Source organism: Pollicipes pollicipes, unplaced genomic scaffold, assembly GCF_011947565.3.
Source record: "Pollicipes pollicipes isolate AB1234 unplaced genomic scaffold, Ppol_2.1 Scaffold_4740;HRSCAF=5597_pilon_pilon_pilon, whole genome shotgun sequence".
In the NCBI taxonomy this organism is placed as follows: domain Eukaryota; kingdom Metazoa; phylum Arthropoda; class Thecostraca; order Pollicipedomorpha; family Pollicipedidae; genus Pollicipes; species Pollicipes pollicipes.
Window position 1 is genome coordinate 32,051,531 of NW_023596545.1, and position 19,181 is coordinate 32,070,711.

The window sequence follows — 19,181 nt, forward strand, 5'->3', positions numbered from 1 at the left end:
TGATGCCGTATAGCCACGGCTATCGCATGCCGCGACGTCTTGTAGTTACGCTCCAAAGAGGCGGTTCAAATGCGGCATATCCACGAGCGTCTCACCCCGCTAAAAATAATTTGCGATTTAATCATTCCGCAAAACTTACTCCGTACATATAATACAACCAAAGTCGCATACACGTACAACAGTGCTACGCAAAACGTCACGATAACCCCGTATTTGTCGCATACAAAATACACATCGTTAGAGTTGCGAACTGTAAAGACAAACTGACTTTGGGTGAATGGAATGAATATTAAACGCAAATGTAGTAATTTCATACAAGACAAGTCTCGGTTTGCTATCGAAGTATTTTATTCTCTCATATTTAGACGAAAATTGTGATTTTTTTAAGTTTTCAGAAAATAAGCGGCATTAGTTTCCATGTTTTGTGCACGTTTTGTGCATCTCTACCCAAAATGGTAAGCGTCCGCGGAGCGCGCGTGCTGTGGTGCCGCGATGGACGCGGACCTGGAAATAGACGGGAAGCCACTATCGGCACTGCGTGTGATAGATTTAAAGGATGAGCTAGACAAAAGGAACTTGTCCAAGTCTGGCACAAAGAAAGAATTGCTGGAGCGACTTCGCGCGGTAAGATATTGGAAAGTTTTGGGATTGGTGGCGTTAGTGGCGCTTTGTACATGCGGACTTTGATGCGAAAATTGAGTAGAAAAGCTGTATTTCTATGTCTCAACATTCAATTTTCATTATTTCCACAACTTAGTGACAGCCAATAGCTCCAATGTTGCGTAAACTGAGGTCAGTCCACGAAAATTTTGAAAGCTAGTGTTTGAACTCGGTATACGGGTATCAGAAACATTCCTAATCGTGTGTGGAGTGGTCATGTGGCCATTGCTGTCAGAGTATTCAGAGATTCAAACAGTTTTATGTGTTTTGGTGCATTAGAAGCACATATATTTACATCTCTGATATAAAAGTTGCTGGAAGCTGGACAGTTGACTGCTGGGCCAGGCTGCTTCAGGTCAAAATTGTAGCATCCATTGTAGCACTATTCGGACGTGCTGTTTGTGTGGCATCTCTTGCAATGGATGTTCTGGGGATGATTTAACTTGGACATTGTACAGATTTTGTCAAAGACCACTGGTTGTAATGTGCAGCTTGTTTACACTCAAATTGTAATGTCAGTCTCATGTGCTCAAAATGTTTACAGTTTGAATGGTCCCTAGATCTTCACTTACAACCATAGTTGTGGACATTGTCTTGTCATCATGAAATTGGCTCATGGCCCTAAGACCTTTCAACTGACATAATGCATTGTGTTTTGCAGCATGTCCATTTGGAGAGAGAGCGAGAAAGAAGTGCTAGCAGTGAAGAAGACCAGGCACCCAACATCAGTGTAAGTTCATCACAGTAATATGTGCACAAACCCACATCATTGATAAAGTCACTGGAGTTGGAGCAACATGTGGGCTGGAGTAAAATGATCATGCAAATATTACATGCTTTCTCCTATCTTATCATTATCATTGGGATACTGTCATTGCCTCTTGCTGCCTAGCGGCCCTTTACCATGAAGATTTTATTCACTGTCACCCACAATCTTTGTCACATAAAACCCTTGCTGGATGTGCAGAATCCTTGGTCAGGGTGTACTTTCCTACCTCATGTTACAAAAGAGCATTGTACATCAATTGTTGTTTTTAAGGCAGAACATATTATAATTAATTTAAAACAGGTCATTTATACTCTTACCTTGGAACTTAACTAATTACGATGCCGATCATCTGACCTCCGCAAACACAGCACCCGTGATACTGATGCCATTGCTGTGTGTGGTCACAACATTACTAACATTACTGCGCATCAGGCAGCATCAAGAACCATAAAAATTTAGGGGGCCAAGGTAACAAGAATCCATGAAATTTGATCATCTACATCAAGGGGATGATGGGTTGCAGGGGGGATTGTAGTTGGATAGGATGCTAGCCCCTCCCCAACTTTAGGAAGAAGCTTGGTCAAAATCAGGGAGAACATAGTTTGCAACATTTACTTGGGATGAAAGAGTTCTCTGCCCGCCTGCTCCACAAAGTTATGTACAAAACTACACCTGGGATGTCAGGCTGCTTCGTGATCAGGCCTTGGAGGCCAATGCAGCAGGGGCAGAGGAATTATTTCCTCAAAGAGTAATCCAGCTGTACAAAGTTGGTATCATTACATCTACTCACCAGCTATGAGTCTGATACCATATTTTTCTCAGTGCATGACACTGAGGTGAATTTATGTATTGCCTTTATCCTTCCTACCAACCAGTTGCGCTATCAGTGCTCCGCATGACTGAGATAAATTATGCATTGCCTCTATCTATACCACCAACCAGTCGCGCTATCACTGCTCCACACCCAGCTCTTGCAAACAAGGTCAGAAGGCTACATAAATGGTATGCACTAAATAGCAGTCTTCGAAGACTGAGCCACTGTAATTTATTTATTGGTTTGTATATTGCGTTCTCAGGACCTTAATGACGTTCTAAAAAGATTTATTGGCAAGACCCCACTCAAAGAAAAGGCAAATCTTAAAAAGCAAATAATCATCTAAATACAAAGCCAAAAGGTCTGCTCAACAGAGAACAAGAAACCCTGCTTCAGCTTTATGGTGACATCATGATGCTGTGGCGATGCTCTGTAGATCAAGAGGAAAAATTCATGCTTTTTCATTCACTTTAATCATGTATTCCGCGCGGATTTCTTGGCAAAGAATATGCCTTTTCTCCAATGCTAATTCCTCCGCAAGAGCCGGAGACTCGCGGAGCGTTGGTTTTCCGCGTGCCCAGGCGAGCGTCTGGGATGGTGTTGGACGCCACCATTTACCTTCTATTCAATGTCAATTTTTGATAGCTTCAAAAGCAGTTTTAATAAGGGTGCTTTTTGAAAAGAATTGTAAATTTGTTCATCAATATATGATTAATTCACCCTATATTTATGCTAGTGTGACGTCATATACTTAAGTAACAATTTGTAGTGTTACGATGATTTTTACGTACAATTGAGAAACGTTGAAGCGTGACGCTTTGAGTGCGGGCTCGGACCCGGCGTCTGAGGGCGTCGGTGTCGTTGGACGGTAGGTGGGTTTAACGTGTGCTGGTGAGCAGCAGCAGACCTGGACACTAAGTGCATTTAGAGGAAATATTGTGTGATATGGTAGAGAGATTCGGCTGTAACCCGCGAACAGTGTCCCTCATTTAATCGTGTGAGAGTGGCACGCGATGCTGTCGAGGTTTCAGTAACAGCTTGTCTTCATCTGACGTCGCCCACGGAGAACAATTTTTACATCCATTCCAGTGTATATTTGTGAAGAACAAAATGTATTGGGGCTTAAAATACCAAGAAGCACCCAAGTTTCAGACACTGGTGTAGTATGCTGAAAACAATATTACTGACAGGCTTCATGGTTAAAAGAGTTGTCCCTTCTTCTAACGCTTTTCATTCAAACCTAGATTAGATTTATTCTGAAGGGTTTGCATAGGTGGCTTTTGGTTTAGTTTAGTTGCTAGGCATCATTGTCAGGTTTGCTATATGTTCCCTGAACCCCCCACCTAACTTGTGCCATCCAGTTCCTGGAGACTGGCCAACCCTGCCTGCAAAACAATGTGCATGCTCTGGGATTTGTACCCAGTGCTGCTGGATTGATGTTTGCAATGCACTTATTGGCCAGTATCATTGGGGTTGAATGATATGAGAACCCGAAGCACTTTTTAGGGGATGAAGATATCCAAATATGAGGTCATTAGCTCATAAAATCAACACAGCATGATATTAATGTGCAGTAAATTGCATGAGAGCTGGAAAACACTTTTTGGGAGGGAAAGTTATTCAAAAATGAGATCGTTAGCTGGCAAATTCTACAAAAAATACGTGCAGTGTTTTTTTTTAAGTGTTTTGGCAGTAAATCATCCAGCATTGGTCGGGGGGACAGGATCCACATTACACCACCTTTCACTGGTTTTCATTCCACTGCTCTAGAGCAAATCTAAGGCCTTAGAGACGGGCAGCGTCGGTTAGCAGCGCACCAGTAGCGCTCGTGCACATTGAGTCAGGGACGGTGAGGACGCGAGAGCCCACTTGATCCTGTTTAACGTGGCCTGGTGATCAGGAGTTCAGCGAGATGCCAGTAATGGTCTGAGCGGGTCCTTGGGCACGTTCAGCCGTCGTGGAGATCACCGCCGGGAAATCAGCCGACTGAATGACAGGCCCATGAGCCACCGGAGAGTGGGCACGTCCGGTACTGGGAACCCAGCAGAAGCTTACAGCTGTCATGGGCCCGCTGTCTTCCCTTCCCGGGACGCGCTGTAGCTGCAGTGGCTGACCCTGTCGGAGGCGATGATGAGTGTGTCCGCCCGCAATGTGATGTGACGCCGGGGGTGGTGCTCGATGGGCGGCCGCACCTGCTCGGCTTGGCCCAGAAAGCTGGCGTCTGAGTCGAAAACATTCATCAGTCAACTTGCTCACGTATTCATCGCCAGCAGTTGCTTCATTGTCTCGTCACTCTCAAACCCCGGTTGAAACCAGGCCCCATGGGTGACCACAGAAAATTAAGTATTCCCAAGGTGTTCAGAATGTTGTCGGAATCAGAGGTACGCGGTTCGATTCCCCGCAGTGCCCGCTGTTCCAAACAGAGTGAGAAACAGGCGACGCCATAGCGACGCCTCAACAGCTGACTACGTCGGAAAGCTCCAGTCATGATAAATTTACTTGTAATGTAATTTCCCTGAATAACTGTGAACGAAATTCAATTGGGATCCAAAACGACCATGAATTGTAATGTAGTGAACGTCGCACGCAATTCGTGGAGAGTCCATGTCCATTCGCGGAATGACATCTGGTTCTACTTAAAGTTAAAATGACTCCATCGCCGCTCTGAAGTGTTGACTGGGTTATTTGGGCTCGAAAATAGATTAACTGGGTTTAAATCCAGGTTCAAGGGGTTACCAGAGCATGCGAGCATGCCTTATAGATATGCTCCGAAGGTGGCATAGTCCCTGCATTATGGCTTTGCTACTTCAGTGTGACTGGTATGTGTCACTTATTTTTTATACCTGGCATGCGCAGCTCTTGTCACGGCAATGCGATCTCAAACGCGGAAAGAATTGGTGTCGCGCTTTGTGAAATCGTCCGGTAGGAATCCTTCAGGACGTCACATAGAAAAGCTCATTCTCGGCCGTGCTGCGAATACACCCTAGTCTGAATGCTGCTACTTATTGTCTCTTGGTGTATTTGCTGATCTGTTCTGTTGAAATAGTTATGCCCATTTAGCTGATGTACCTCGAAGTAATGCGATGTTACGTTGAAGTGTGTACCTGAAGTTAATGCCGGATATCCTGATGGACAACGTCGGTAACTGCGTCTGTCTCATTCCAGTTGAGGAATGAGGGAGCCTTGGCTGGCAATGACTTCATCAAGCAATACCTAGAGAAGCAGCAGGCGCAGCTCATCCAACAGCGTGAGGCCCGCCGTAAGGTGGAAGGTGGGGCTGTCAGGCTTTTAATCAACCGGGCCGTGCCGCACTTACGACATGCATGCGGACGCACTGGGGACGACCAAGGCTGACGGCTTGCGGGGGTGCTTTCGCTTCACATTTGCATGATGTGCATTCGTGTTTCAAGGCGTTGCCGTGGAGTTAGACCGGCGGGGTTCTAGCGAGTTACCACGTGTGGCTGGGGTGTCTTAGATGCATCCCCTGAGCGAGACTTCTTGGGCGTTGTGTTGTGTTTCGTGGTTGGAAACGAACAGAGTATCACATTTTCGACTTCTTCGCCTGCATGCCACAATGGTCTTCGCCGTTCTAAACCAGGTCATCGGATGCCTGGGCCGTCCTCACTAGGTTCCATGAATTCTACCCACTGAATGGAAGTAGTTGACAAGTGTGATTGGAATGGACTAACAGAAGCTAGACAGGTGATCTAATTGTGGAAGTAATTTTAAGCGTTCTTTACTCATTGCTCGCCATGTCTGGCTGGGTGACGGTATTGACAGTGTGCGTGTCGGCCAGGTGACGGACAGCGCGGGTCCCAGTCGGAGAGCGCCGACAGCCAGGAGGAAGAGGAGGTGGACACGGGCCCGCGAGCGGCGCCCCACCAGAGGTGAGCACGCACTGCCGGCTGGCGCGCCGATGCTGGCAGAAGGCTGCAAGGCGGTGTGATGTCTGAAGGTGGCGTTGCCACTATTCGCTTTGCTGGATACAGTTTGTGTGTGCTGTGTGTAAATTTTAATGTCTTAGAGTGGTTTCTGTAAGCAGCTGTGTCAGGGTGGATTAAGGATGGGCTTTTGTTCCAGGAGGATCGTCGGAGCAACGCGACCAAACGTTTAAAAAGCCAGAACCCGAAGAAAAGGTAGGCTGACACGATATTGTCGTATGGGATACCTAATTATCGATAGATAGTCAATGCTATACAATATTTTCTTTGAGGAGCCCTCATTTCATGCTGTTTTATGTTTGCTTCTACACACAGCTCCCAGGATATGTGCAAACGTGACCTACAAACACCTATTAGTGATGAGCTTTTAATGTTGTGGCATTAGGCATGTCCCGCTCTAGTGTGCAATGGAGGCTATCGAGCTTTCTCAACGTTGCGCTATGGACGGATTTTGAACACAAGTCTCATGGTCCGAATTGCATCGCAGGTGGTGGTGACGGCGATGTCCCCATGTCTCCCGTCAGGCCTACGCAGCTAACTGTACATCGTGTGCCCACAGACGTCGCCGCGCAAGGCCCGGCCTTCGGAGGCGGCCGAGCCGGACGGCGGCGCGTCGCCACCGGCGGCGCCGGCCGGCCGCCGCACGCGCCGCCACACCGCCTCCACAGACACGGACGGCGACGAGCCGGAGCCGCCGCCGCCGCCGCCGCGGCGGAGCCGGCGCGGCCCGCGGCCCTCCACTGACGACAGCGCCGCCGAGCGGCAGGACCCCCAGCCGGAGGAGGAGGCCGGCGGTCGGCCGGCGGCGGCCAGACGGACGCTGGCTGACGGAGGCGGCGGTGATGTGCAGGAGAAACCCGCTGCCGGCGAGACGGAGGAACGGGCGGAGAAGGGAAGGTGGAGGAGGCTGAACGGAAAAGGCGGGAAAGCAAGGAACAGGCAATGAACAGATAGAGAGCAAGGCGATGGAAAAGAAGCGGGAAGAACAGAGAAAGGAATGCGGAGCGAAATGAGAGCCAAGAGGAACGAGGAGAGGGAAGCAGAGAGAAGGGAGCGTAAATAAAGATGAGGACAAGAAGGAGGCGGAGGAGAAGGAACGGAAGAGAGAGGAGGAAAAGAAAGAGATGGAAAGACGAGAAAAGAAAGAGGCCGGGCGGAGGGAGGATGATAGAGAGGAAAGAGGTGGAAAGGCGTGAACGGAAGGAAGCCGAACGGAAAAGGGAACAGGAAAAAGAAGCGCGAAAAAAGGAAAAAGGAAGAGGCTGAGCACAGGCGAGAGGCGGAAAAGAAAGAGGCTGAAAGACGTGAAAGGAAGGAGGCGGAACGAAAGAAAGCAGTTATTGAAAGAGGCCTGAAAGGAAAGAAAGAAGAGCATATGAGCGGAAAAGAGAAGAAGAAAAGGATGCCGAGAGGAAATCGCGAAAGGAGGCCGAGCGGAAGAAGGAGGAGGAGCGAAAGGAAAGGAAAGAGGAACGTAGGAGAGAGGAAAGGAGAAAACAGAGAAAGAAAGGAGTCCGATCGCACTAAAGTGGATGAAAAGGACGTGAGAAGGACTGAGAGGAGGGAAAGGAAACACTCAGGAAAGCGAGATGCAGAGAAGAATGATGAGGCTAAAGAATCAGCTGATGATGGGGGAAAAGCTCGCTCCGGAGAGACGGGAAAAGTCTCCGAAAGCGAGGCAAAAAAGGAGGGGCCCTCCAAGAAAGACGAGGTACCGCAGAAAATTTCGCCCACTACGGTTGGAGGAGATGTGCAAACAAGTTAAGGAAAAGAAGTCGATAAACAAGGATGAGTCTGGCGTTACAGAGCCAGAAGTGACGGGAACAGACAGTACATCTGTCACCGTCGGACCATGACAGCCGCCGGAGAAAAGCCTGGGGAGGCGTCGGTCTGACCCCACAGCAGAAGGCTCAGCCCAGCGAAGCCCCCCGGCAAGGGAGACGAGGAGTCGCAGAAGAACAAGGAGTCTCAGAGGGACAAGGAGTCCCAGAAGGATAAGAAGTCTCTGAGCGATAAGGCTGAGGATGAACCCACAAAGGACAAGGAGTCCCAGAAGGACGAGGAGTCCCAGAAGGACGAGGAGTCCCAGAAGAGCAAGGCCGCTCACAAAGATCCCGAGAAGGAGAAGGAGTCTCAGAGGGAGCCACAGAAGGCGGCCGACGCCGGCGACGAGCGCAGGCGGGTCGCGCGCCGACTCTGCCGAGCGGCAGCGCCGGCGCCACCGGCGAGACTCGGAGGAGCGGCGTCGGCGCCGCTCGCGCGACAGCGGCGAGCGCGACTCGGCCGAGCGCGGCGGCCGCCACGAGCGGCGCCGACGCCGCTCGCGCGACGACGAGCGCGACCAGCGGCGCCGCCGCTCGGGCGACGAGGAGCGGCGCCGGCCGCACCGGCGCTCCGAGCCCCAGCGGCCCGCGCGCGGGCCGTGACGAGCCCCCGCGACGATGAGTGGCGCGAGAACGCCGACTTCTGGCGCGTCAAGCCGGCCGAGGTGGGTCGGGCGGGTCCGCTGGCGGGGGGTTTGTGCGATTTGTGGCCGCGGGTTGTGGGCTGTTAGCTGCAAACAATTCGCAAGGCATTCTGAGGTGGTATTTTGCCTTTGTGTAATTGGATCTGGCCCACTGAAACGGCATTTGTGAGTAATATCGTGATTTGTGGCGTCCCCGAAAGTCAGGTTGTCTTATTTGGCATTGTTTATCTGATCATTAGTGATGTAGTGTTTCTTCAAGTTTGATGTTAGACCTCCATATCCAGGTTTCTCTTGGGTATGGAGGTCTGACATCGAAGTGGTGAAGGAAACTACTATTTTGTAAGGCAAGTGTCTATTGTGCTTGCTGTGAACCATGGGCGTTTCTGGCAATGCATAATGCCCGTTGCCCCAGTTGAGCGGCGTTTTTAAAGCATGCGCGCCCACTTCGCTCACCCCTCACTGGCCTTCAGCAAGTACGGCTGCCATGTCAACACCCGGAGGACTTGGAGTCGAGCCCCCTCAGCTTGGAGTCGAGGCCCCTCTCTTCCATTCCCCTCCCTCACCACCGTAGTTGGATGGAGCCGGTGTCGACCGCTGTGTTGGCCCGTTTGCCACTGACGTCAGTTAATTTGTTTCTTCTTCAGGGCGAACGAGACCCCACCTCCAAGAAATCGGCGGACAAGCGTGACGCCAAAGACGAGGAAGATACTAAGTCCGACACCAAACGCACGAAAGATTCCGACGAGGGGCCAGTCAAAACAAGCCGGACAGAGCTTGACGAAGTACAACCTTTGAAGAAAGAGGAACGGCGCAAGATAAAACTGAAACGCAACACAAGTGCCGGAGAAAAACGGTGAGCTCCTTCGATCGCTGATTAATCGGTGACTTGGCGGTTCTTGAACACACGCTTGGGTGAGGGGGGAGGTCAAATTGACCCCCCCCCCCCGAGGTTTTCCCGGAATGGTTTCCGAACGGCGCGACGTAGCCGCGTCAAATTTTGTATAGCTGTAGACAATTGAATAGCGGACTGCGGTGCGCGCCCTTCCTGCCAGAGTGAGAGGCAGGCGACGCCACGTAGCCTCAGCAGCTGATTTTGTAAAGCCCCAATGGCACACAGTTGACTAGCGGATCATCTGACATCAAAAATTTAGATATACCTTGTAGGGTCACTGACCTATGGCAGGTCAAAAGCAGGCCATGGTTTCAGCAAAGGCACGTTCTAGGGAATCGTTCAATCCTATCAAACAACAGAGTGTTAGATGAAGCGATGCATCTCTGAGATACTTTCTTAGGCAACACAACAATTGCATAAAAAAACATTAACTTAGGTCAGGTATGAAGGTCAGACCGAGGTCAAAACCAACTTGTTTTATTACTCTTGGGCTTGCTGTATGGGTTGGCTTCTGGTGCTTATTTCGAATACATTGATAGCAGGAGCCGCATTATAAACCTTCCATAGACTTCTTACAGGTGAGAATAGGTCACTGCCTAAAATGACCTAGGTCAGCATTTGTTTTTTAGGAGCATACTGCCTAGCATTATCTTTGTTGCTTATCTAAATGCACAACTCAAAACAGTCGTAGATCGTTTTGGCCATCATGACCTTTAAAAGGTAAAACAAGGTCACTGACCTTAACCGAACGTGTGACATTTTGATTAGAACAGTTGCCTAGGTTTTTGGGGGCCCTTTGAAGACCAATCTGGAATTTGACCTTGGTTAACCCTATCTGACCCGAAAGTCATGACCTAGGAACTTCAAACTTTGACCTAAGTGAGTTCACGTACAGTTCAACACACCCTGTGAATTTTGTCTCTAGCTCTTTTAGTTCCCGAGATCCAGGGGGGAGGGGTCAAATTGACCCCCTCCACCCGAGCGAAGGGTATCCAACCGGCCACCCGGGCGCGTGTTAAAAGGTCAAACAATGTCATTGACCTTGACGGAGCGTGTGACATCTTTCTTAAAACAGTTGCATGGGTTCTATGGGCCGTTTGGAGACCAATCTGGGATTTGGTATAATTTGACCTTGTTTGACCCGAAGGTCATGGCCTAGAAACCTCAAAACTATGACCTAAGTGAGTTCCTGTACAGGTCAACACGCTCTGTGAATTTAGTGTCTCTAGCTCTCTTAGTTCCTGAGATCTCAGTGGGGGTCAAATTGACCCCTCATCCTCACCCGAGCGAATAGTATCCAACCGGCCACCCGCGCGCGTGTTAACCTTAGTTTTAACGAAACTTCAAACAGCCAGGTCCTTGCATTCGCCGCGGATCGCTACCTTCAGACAGACCCTGATTAGAGTGGCATTTCCGCTCTGCTATCATGGCCTGACCGCGGGGACTCCACCAGCTGCGGACGCGACGTGAACACGCATGTAACGCGCTTATCCCACGCACACGTGCTGATATTGGTGAGCGGCCGACGGGCTGCGACCGTGATCCACGCCATGCCGTCCTGTTCCAGGCCGGAGCCCACCGAGGCGGCGCCGGAGCCGGCTGGGGACGCTGCGACGGAGCGGCGCTCACCCAAGAAGGCCGGCCGCGCCAGGTACGGCGTCGCGCGCGCCATCCCCCCGCGCGGAGCGTGGCGCCCGGCACCAAGAGCGGCACCGTCACCGCGCTCCGCGTCGGCCTGTGCCGCCTCATCACTGAGCTGACACAAAGCTAGCCATCTGACTGGAATAGTATTTTTGAATTTGGCACTTTAAGACCGTGACGGCGGCGACATGTTTCGTTGGTCGGCGTAGCTTGCTGCTCCTCTGGGTGCATTTGCAGCTTTGACTTTATTGTATTTTTGAGGTATTGGTGTGCCCGCCATTAGGACCCCAGGTGCTCCTACCTGTGATTGCAGCCCATAGTGTTGACTTACAAGGATGTCAGACTGCTTACTGCAGTTTGCGCTCATGGTAACGTATTCATGTTGTGTCCGCTGTACGCACGTAACTTTACAAGAGCCCTGGTGGATGCCGACGGAGGTCGGAATCAGTCGTTTTCCGTTGTGTTCGCCCAGAGCGGGTGTATTGGTCTGGGTGGGGCCTTACAACAAATTATTGGCATCAGCGTCGTGCTCGCCCAGCCCGAGTGGTGGCGCGTGCCGCGGCCCGCTCTGGTCGTGCTGACCGGCCTGGGGCGCCGCCAGGTCGACCTCCAGCGACGGCGAGGCGGCTCCGGCGGGCCGACGCCGCCGCTCGCCCGTGCAGGCGCCGCCGGCCGCCGCGCCGCGCAGTCCCGAGGCAGCCGAGCCGGCAGCAGATCCGGAGTCGGAGCGGGAGCCCGAGCGGGAGCCGGAGCCGGCCGCCAGCAGTGCGCCGCCGGCCGCTGCCGACCCGCCTGCGCCCGCCTTCAGACGGCTCGGTGAGACTGCTTGGATGAGGCGCACGACGGTCGGCTCACCTGTAGCCTCCCTTAAAAAGACATTTAATGGTACATTTGCGGGATAATTTTTCGAGTTCTCTGTTTTTGTAGAATTTGTTCCACGAAGGGAAATGTGAGAATGACAACTGCAAATCACAAATTTACCAACCTACATGCAAATTTTAAAAATCGCCGGAGAACTTCTACGAACAACATTGTTTTGTTGTGAACGGCCTGCTCCCACTCCTGTGCCCCACCCCGGCGCCGCCTGTGCAGGAAAAGTAAGAAGTCTCCGTAGAGCTCAGTCCACGGGGCCCTTTCATCAGCGTGTCCGTTAGCACAACTGGATAAAAGGGAACTAGGGCAAAAACCAAAAATTCGGACCCAGCTCGAAACCTGGGGAATTTTTTCCCTCGGGGCTTTCACCAAACTGGGCGTCTCCGTCCCTCTCCCCTCCCTCATTCCCCCAAGATTACCAAAATTCCGGATGAGTATGGCTTTGGTTTGTCTGGCTTTCTGATTCCACACCGAGTTTTTTTTTTGATGACATGACATTTGTCGGCTTAAGAGGAAAGAACAGTTTTGCCCGTCAGTTTTGACAAAATGCAAATATATCATCGTCATCGCAAACATCCAGTTTGTAAAATGCACGGCGCGGAGCCAGGCGCGTTGTTTGCTAGGCCAGGGCTCCAGCGACGTCAAGCCAACGTTGGGCGAATGGGACGCCCGAAAGTGGGACGGTCACGCCTCTTATGTACCTTGGAAGCATCGCTGATTGCCGGCAACAAATTGCGCGGCGCCGAGTGTTACAACTGCGACTTTACAACGTGTGTGGCGTTCCTGGAACAGTTTAAAGTTGTGCTTTGCAAGCTCAATGACAACTTACAAACGCAAACGGTTTGTAACAAATCTTTGGAAGAAATGCCTCTGGCGTTGTGCTTTTCGCTGCGTCGTCACAGACACAATCACAAAGCGACGTAAGTTCTAACTTTTCGTAAATTCGATCCGCGGACGTGCTAGGCGCCAGCTGTCGTGGATGAACAAGACTTTCCTGGTCTTTTATTAAGTGTGGCGTAGTACCGAGACATTGGTGTGGCTTCGTCGCGAGCTTGAGCGTGGACGGAAGTGACCCGCACCGCGCGGGCGGCCGGCCTCTAGCCTGACGCGACCTGGCGCCGGCAGTGTCGCTGAGGCGGGACCGCAAGCGGCGCGAGGACAAGAATGACGCCGGCCCCGGCGAGAAGCGGCGCCGTCGCTGGGGCACGCAGCTCTCCGACGAGAAGAAGGTGGTCAGCATCTCGACCGACTCGCTCAAGGTGAGGCGCCGCGCCCCCTGTCCCCCGGCGCGATTCGGGAGATCTGGTGCCGCTTGCGGCGCTGCCTGTTGGCAAAGCTTCGGTCCGGCGCTGCTTCCGGCCGGCTGTCGTCTGTGTGGTGCTGGATGAAGCGCGGCGATTGGAGTTTTCTGTCGTGGCTTTGCTGGCTTTTGCTGTCGTGACGTTCAGTTGTCGGACGGAAAACTCCATCCAAGGGGCTCAGAAGTTCGGATTGTGTGCGTTGGACAATTTTGGACATTCATCAATACCACCAGATCCGTTCGGATTTTGTGATATTGATGAATGCAAATGTTCGACAGTAGTAAGTTGTCCAATTGTGATGGAACACGTTAGCGGAGAGGGCTGGTTGGCGAGCCGCCAATATGTAACTGGTTTGTGGAGGCCCCACGCGCGCTGACGGCCTGTGCGCCGCCCCCCGCCTCGTCAGGACCTGGTGCCGGACGTGAAGCCGCTGCCGGCGGACGACGTACGGCTGGAGCCGGACTCGTCGGAGGGCGAGGTGGACTCTGAGCCGGCGCCGGGGGCCGAGCGGGGCAGTCCGGCGCCGGCCGATGCCGCCGGCGCCCGCAGTCCGGCGGCGCCCGCCGAGAACGGCCGGCCGGTCACGCCGCCGCCGCAGGAGGAGGGCCCGGCGCCGCCGCCCCTTATCAAGCGCACCGTCACGCAGGTGAGGCGGCGCGGCGGTCCGGTGCCGGCCCGCCGGTCCGGCGATGTGGTCCAGGGCCCGGGCGTCACGGGGCCCGGGCCCGGGACGGTCACAGGGGTGGGGGCCGCCTCCGAACGCCCCCGGGCCCTCCATCTGGCAGTCAGCCACTATGCTGGGCTGGAAGACATTGCCGACGTGTGTGCTCAGGTCCAAATTGTCCCGTCGTCGTCATATTCGGCGTGTTGGAAGCGCTCGTCTTTTGTGGCCCGTCGGGCGATCCTGCGCTACGACGTTTGATTTGCTCCGTGTTCTCCACGCCACTTGTTGTCGTCTGCCCATGCCCGCACACGTGCTCTCGAGCTGCGTATTGATGTGGCGCTCAGCCCTCCGGTATCCACGCGTCGTGATGTTTGCGTGTGTTGGTGGGTGTGGCGTGAAGTCCCTCGGCGACCACCGGTCCGTCCCGCGGTCGGCGCCGGAGCCGACAGACCACCGCTGTGCTGTCTCCGCCAGGATGTGCGCGGCGGTGGAGGCGGCCGCGCGGAGCCGGCGCGGCGGCCGCGCATGGAGCGCCAGCCGTCGCCGGCCCGGCACAAGGCCTCCAGCGTCGTCCTCATCCGAAACCTGGTGCGGCCCTTCACCGTCAATCAGCTCAAGGAGCTGCTGGCCAGGACAGGCAAGATCACAGACTTCTGGATCGACAACATCAAGTCCAAGTGCTATTGCCAGGTGGGTGGGAGACGTGGGAGGTCTGGAACGGGCTTTTGTGGTACTTTTTAGCCAGTGTGATGTGGTTAAATACAGGCTTGTCCGTGCTTGTGGAATGGTGTCGGAACGTATAGGGCGTGAAGGCTGTGGTCTCATGCGATAGGAAATACCGCGGACTTCCCACGGTGTGGAGCTTGCGTTTATCGTTGTTCCACACCCAGTCATCGGCGGGTTGCTACTTGGCACAACAGGAGTGAATTTAATTGGAGAGACCAGCGCGTCAATACACACGGGGACTAGTCCTGGTAGAATTCAGGCTCCCTTTGATTACCGATTCACGATGTAGGCCATAGGTCTCACGAGCGCGGTGGCCCGAGTTTGGAGGCCGCTGAGCCCGGCGACTCGGGTTTGGAGACTGCTGAGCCAGGCGGTTCGAGTTTGGAGACCGCTGAGCCCGGCGCGCCCCCGCCCGCAGTACGAGACGGAGGCACAGTCGGTGGAGACCCGGACGGCGCTGCACGGCGTGCGCTGGCCGCCGTCCAACCCCAAGAAGCTGCTCGTCGACTACTCTACCGCCGACGAGTTGGACTTCCACAAGGCGCTAACCGAGCAGATCCCGCGCAAGACCGAGCCGCTCAAGGTCGACCCGTACTTCGCCACGCGCCAGCAGGAGGAGCAGCGCGCTGAGACGGCGCGCGAGAAGCGGGTTAGTGGCCGGGCCAGCGGCGCAAGCGAGGCGCTCGGTCGGCGGGGGCAGTCTCGGGCGTGGCGTGTGGGTCTCGGGCGTCGGCAGACGACTCCCAGCAGGCTCAGTGGTGGTAACTATGGTTCGTCGGTATGAGCTGTTGGACGTGGGCGGGCCGGCTGACTGGGAATCTCGCCGTTTTGTAAGTCAGCCCATACATGCTTTCTACTGTGACCGAGTTGTTTTGCGTTAACCATTTTCATTCCATGCAAGGCCCAAACCGAACCGAAGTAGTTAGTTTTTACGTCTAATTTTTCGTATGACATTTTACCTCGTGACGCCCGGTAGTTACGCTGCTCCTGGCCGCTAGTCATGTCAGCTGCAGATTGCTTATCTGCGCACCGCATGATACATGTTTTGCGTCAAGTCCCTCCCATACCGTACTTCACCCCGGTCCCCGCCATAGGTCCCCTCCCCAGGTCTGCTTCACGCAACGGTCAGGTCGACGGATGGAAGTGCAGGGCTAGTCTGTTGTCCGTAGTCCGCGCATCGCCTCGTCTCACCGCCCCCGCGACGGAGCGGGGGGGGGGGGGCGTCAGCGCGGCGCGCGGTTTTGACTGGCGTCTGGCGCTCTGGCCCGGCAGCGGGAGGTGGTGCGGGAGTGGGACCGCGTCAAGATCGGCGAGACCAGTCCCGGCGAGAAGGAGCGCGAGCGCGAGCAGCGGCGCCGCGAGCGCGAGGAGGAGGCCGAGCGCAAGAGGAGGCGGAGCAGAAGCGCCGACAAGGAGAAGGAAGAGAAAAAGGGTGGGTTGGTGACGGTGCTCGCCGCAGTTGGTCATGCGCGGGCGTCCGGTGTAGTGGAGTTGTCACTCACATCCACACGAGGAGCCGCCAAATCGACGTATGAACAGACACGTTAGCGTTGCACGATGTATTGATGGACAAGTTTGGAAGGTGGACAGAGTCTTTGTCGGGGAGGGGGACATTAGTGTGGTGACCGGCGAACAATGGAGTTGTGGTCCAATGTATCGAAATGTGCCCAGTTACGCCACATGTTGCATTGACTCAGGTCCGGTTGACACTTTCTTTCAACGGCTCTAGGACGCGACAACGGTTGGGACATGCTGAGTCGTGGAGGCCCTCAGCAGTGTCATATGCAACGACGTGGCTCGGTTCCTAACTGCTGATCTCTCCGGCTCCCACAGAGAAGCGGCAGAAGGAGGAGGCGCCGGCCAAGCTGCTGGACGACCTGTTCCGCAAGACCAAGGCGACGCCGTGCATCTACTGGCTGCCGCTGACGGCCGAGCAGATTGCCGACAAGGAGCGCCAGCGCCGGCTGCGCATGGCCGAACGCCAGAAGCGGCTGGACGCCATCCAGGCGGCGTCGGCGGCGTCGGCTCCGCGCCGCAGCCGCAGCCGCAGCCGGTCCGGCTCGCGCGAGCGGCGCCGCCGCTAGCCGCAGGCCGGACGGGTCTGCCGTGGACCGTCTGAGCACGCGGCCCAGGATCGACCGGCGCGACGCCCGATAGGAGGCCCCAGCACGCCAGTCGCCGCCCACCGCACTGTAATTCCTGGTTCATTTTATTAGTCTAGCCTCCGCGCCTAAGCACGTGCGCGCGTGAGTGTGTGCGTGTGTGTGTTCAGACGATCGTTCCCGAGCAGGTGAGTACGTCTTAGTTTGACGCCGTTCGCCGCCGGCCGCCGGGGCGGCCGGCTCGGCGGGCGCCTGACCGTGAACCATTTTCAGGGCCGGACGGCGGCGCGATGCAGGTGAGTCTCCGCTGAATGACCGCTGATGTCCCGTTCTCCGCCAGTAGGTGGCGGCCTAGCGGGGTGAGAGCGGCCCGGGCGAGAGCGGCCAGTGCGCGCGCGTGACATGTTGTGGCCGGCGGGCGGTTGTGGCGACGCGCGGAGCGAGAGGACAGGGGCGCGGCCGGCCGCGGATGGCCACGGCGGCCCGGCCGCGCCTGGCCGGGCCGCCGCCGGTGGCCGGCCGGCCGCGCCGGACACGACGCCTGCGGGCGCGAGCAGCGCAGAGTGACCGCCGCGAGGCCGGAGCCGGAGCCCGACGGCGGCGCCTCGCCTCTGCCGCGGCGCCGTCGACGTCCAGCCGCCAAGGACGGCGGCGTCGCGCCCTCCTTCGAAGCGGTGCTGCACCGCGGCCTCCCCGGACGGGGACGCCGCATCCAGCAAGACTCGCCAGCACCAATCGTCCCGTGGTCGATCTATTTACATGGAAATAAACGTCATAGTTCAACGACAATACATTGTCCGTACACGGTTCGCGGGTGAGGCTCCAGAAAAACCTATAAATGGGGTGGATTCACACGTCAGTGGTGGGTTCACAGAGGGTTGCCTGTGCATCGCGCAGTCGGACCAGGCCCCGGTCACTATTGGAATAGTTGTTGCGGCAGTGGTGCATACTGCTCGCTCCCGCACCCCGCTGTCTGATGCATTCGCGTCCGCTGCATTGCTGTCCGAGGGATGTCGGCTAACTAGGAATCACCTGAAAAGGAGAGCCACAAGTCAGCGGCCATGGGGAGCGGGGCGTCGCTGTTGGAACGAGGCTCACGTGTGTTGCCGTTGGGATTAAATGACTGGCTGGCTTTTGGTGGGGAATTGCGGCCTTTGGGTCCACATCTGAGAGACTTTGTTGATTACAGTTTACGGGCGCACCGACTGCGGTGGTCATTTGCTTCCGGGTACACGAGACTCAGATGTCCTCATCTGGGGACTAGGGCATCTGGGTCTCGTGTGCTCGGAAGCACGTGATGTGTGTGTATGGATACATCACGGTCGCTCCGCGGGCTCGAGGCATTCTAAATGTTTGTAATCACAGCGATAGTGACCAATGGCTAAGAAATGAACCGGCGCAACGCTCTGCACGCATTTCATGACATGCGTGCCTCTGGCTTACCTAGATCAGTTCTTCTTGTACTTGTCCGTGAACTCCTTGACCTTGTCCCACAGTTCGGTGGGGTCGTCCACCCGGGGTATCTGCAATCGGGACACAGACTGTGGGGGCATGCCTCCTTAAAAGGTGGCATGATCTGTGAAAATCTGTGAAAGTTGGCTGGTAAACTGGAGGTAGAAAATGCGACCAGCCCCAAAATGTGCGAAGTAAAGCAATCGCCGGTATCGGGCATTAAGTGGACGATTGTAAGCAACATTGCATCAAATGAGTGGTTCGGCGCGGCGTGCGTTAAAGTAGACACACGCAGTTTTTTTTTTTTTGTAACGTCCCCATACAGTTTCCACCAAAAAGCAGTGGTACCGCCAGCGACGGGGATTCGGGATTGGCGGAGGTTACGCCGCGGTAGATAATGCGCGATTGGCCAGAGCAATCCTAGCCCCACGCACCGCATAGTTTTGGCAGACGTAGACGCCCGCGTACATGCCGGCACCGAAGGACAACTGGAAACAGAGCGCGGTCGGTTAGCTAAGCTTGCCGCCGCCGACGCGAATTGTCACGCAATGGGCGGACATGGGAACAATGCGCAGCAAGGAGCACTGAAATGCTAGGTTTGTCGCAGTGAACACCGGTTGGTGGGCAGTTTTCGAATGAAATAGGCGTCCTCCGTGTTATCCGTACGGGTAACGGTACAGTAGGCTGTGAATAATCACTGCTCATTCTTTCGGACTGGGAGGGAGAGGTCAACGCAACAGCTCCCAGAATGCGCATGTATGGACGCCAAGGCATTACTGCGAACCCGCCGGGTTACCAGAAAATGGGAGCTCAACGATTACGGGCAATTCAGCACAAAGCCGGACCAAACCAATGCGCGTCTACTCAGTGGCAGATTGC

General features: G+C 54.6%; 1 protein-coding gene and 1 long non-coding RNA gene across 2 annotated transcripts; both read left to right on the plus strand.

Moving 5' to 3' along the window:
• The first annotated feature begins 474 nt into the window (after positions 1–474).
• Positions 475–17,657, plus strand: LOC119098213 (apoptotic chromatin condensation inducer in the nucleus). The gene is made up of 14 exons (XM_037221140.1): positions 475–624; positions 1,322–1,390; positions 5,409–5,514; positions 6,040–6,130; positions 8,087–8,345; positions 8,631–8,672; positions 11,967–12,000; positions 13,183–13,316; positions 13,765–13,863; positions 13,963–14,004; positions 14,497–14,712; positions 15,167–15,397; positions 16,021–16,180; positions 16,582–17,657. The coding sequence occupies exons 1-14, from the start codon at positions 493–495 to the stop codon at positions 16,830–16,832; spliced, it is 1,866 nt and encodes a 621-aa protein (XP_037077035.1). The 5' UTR covers positions 475–492; the 3' UTR covers positions 16,833–17,657.
• On the plus strand, positions 8,617–11,159 carry LOC119099529 (uncharacterized). The gene is made up of 3 exons (XR_005094393.1): positions 8,617–8,672; positions 9,296–9,504; positions 11,111–11,159. It is a non-coding gene; the product is annotated as an uncharacterized LOC119099529 (long non-coding RNA).
• Positions 17,658–19,181: the final 1,524 nt, after the last annotated feature.

Excerpts from the sequence above, each read along its gene's own strand:
- LOC119098213 (XM_037221140.1), top strand. The coding sequence starts at position 493 with ATGGACGCGGACCTGGAAATAGACGGGAAGCCACTATCGGCACTGCGT. Across the intron at positions 1,391-5,408 it reads ACCAGGCACCCAACATCAGT|TTGAGGAATGAGGGAGCCTT; the intron begins GTAAGTTCATCA and ends GTCTCATTCCAG. Across the intron at positions 16,181-16,581 it reads GGAGAAGGAAGAGAAAAAGG|AGAAGCGGCAGAAGGAGGAG; the intron begins GTGGGTTGGTGA and ends CGGCTCCCACAG.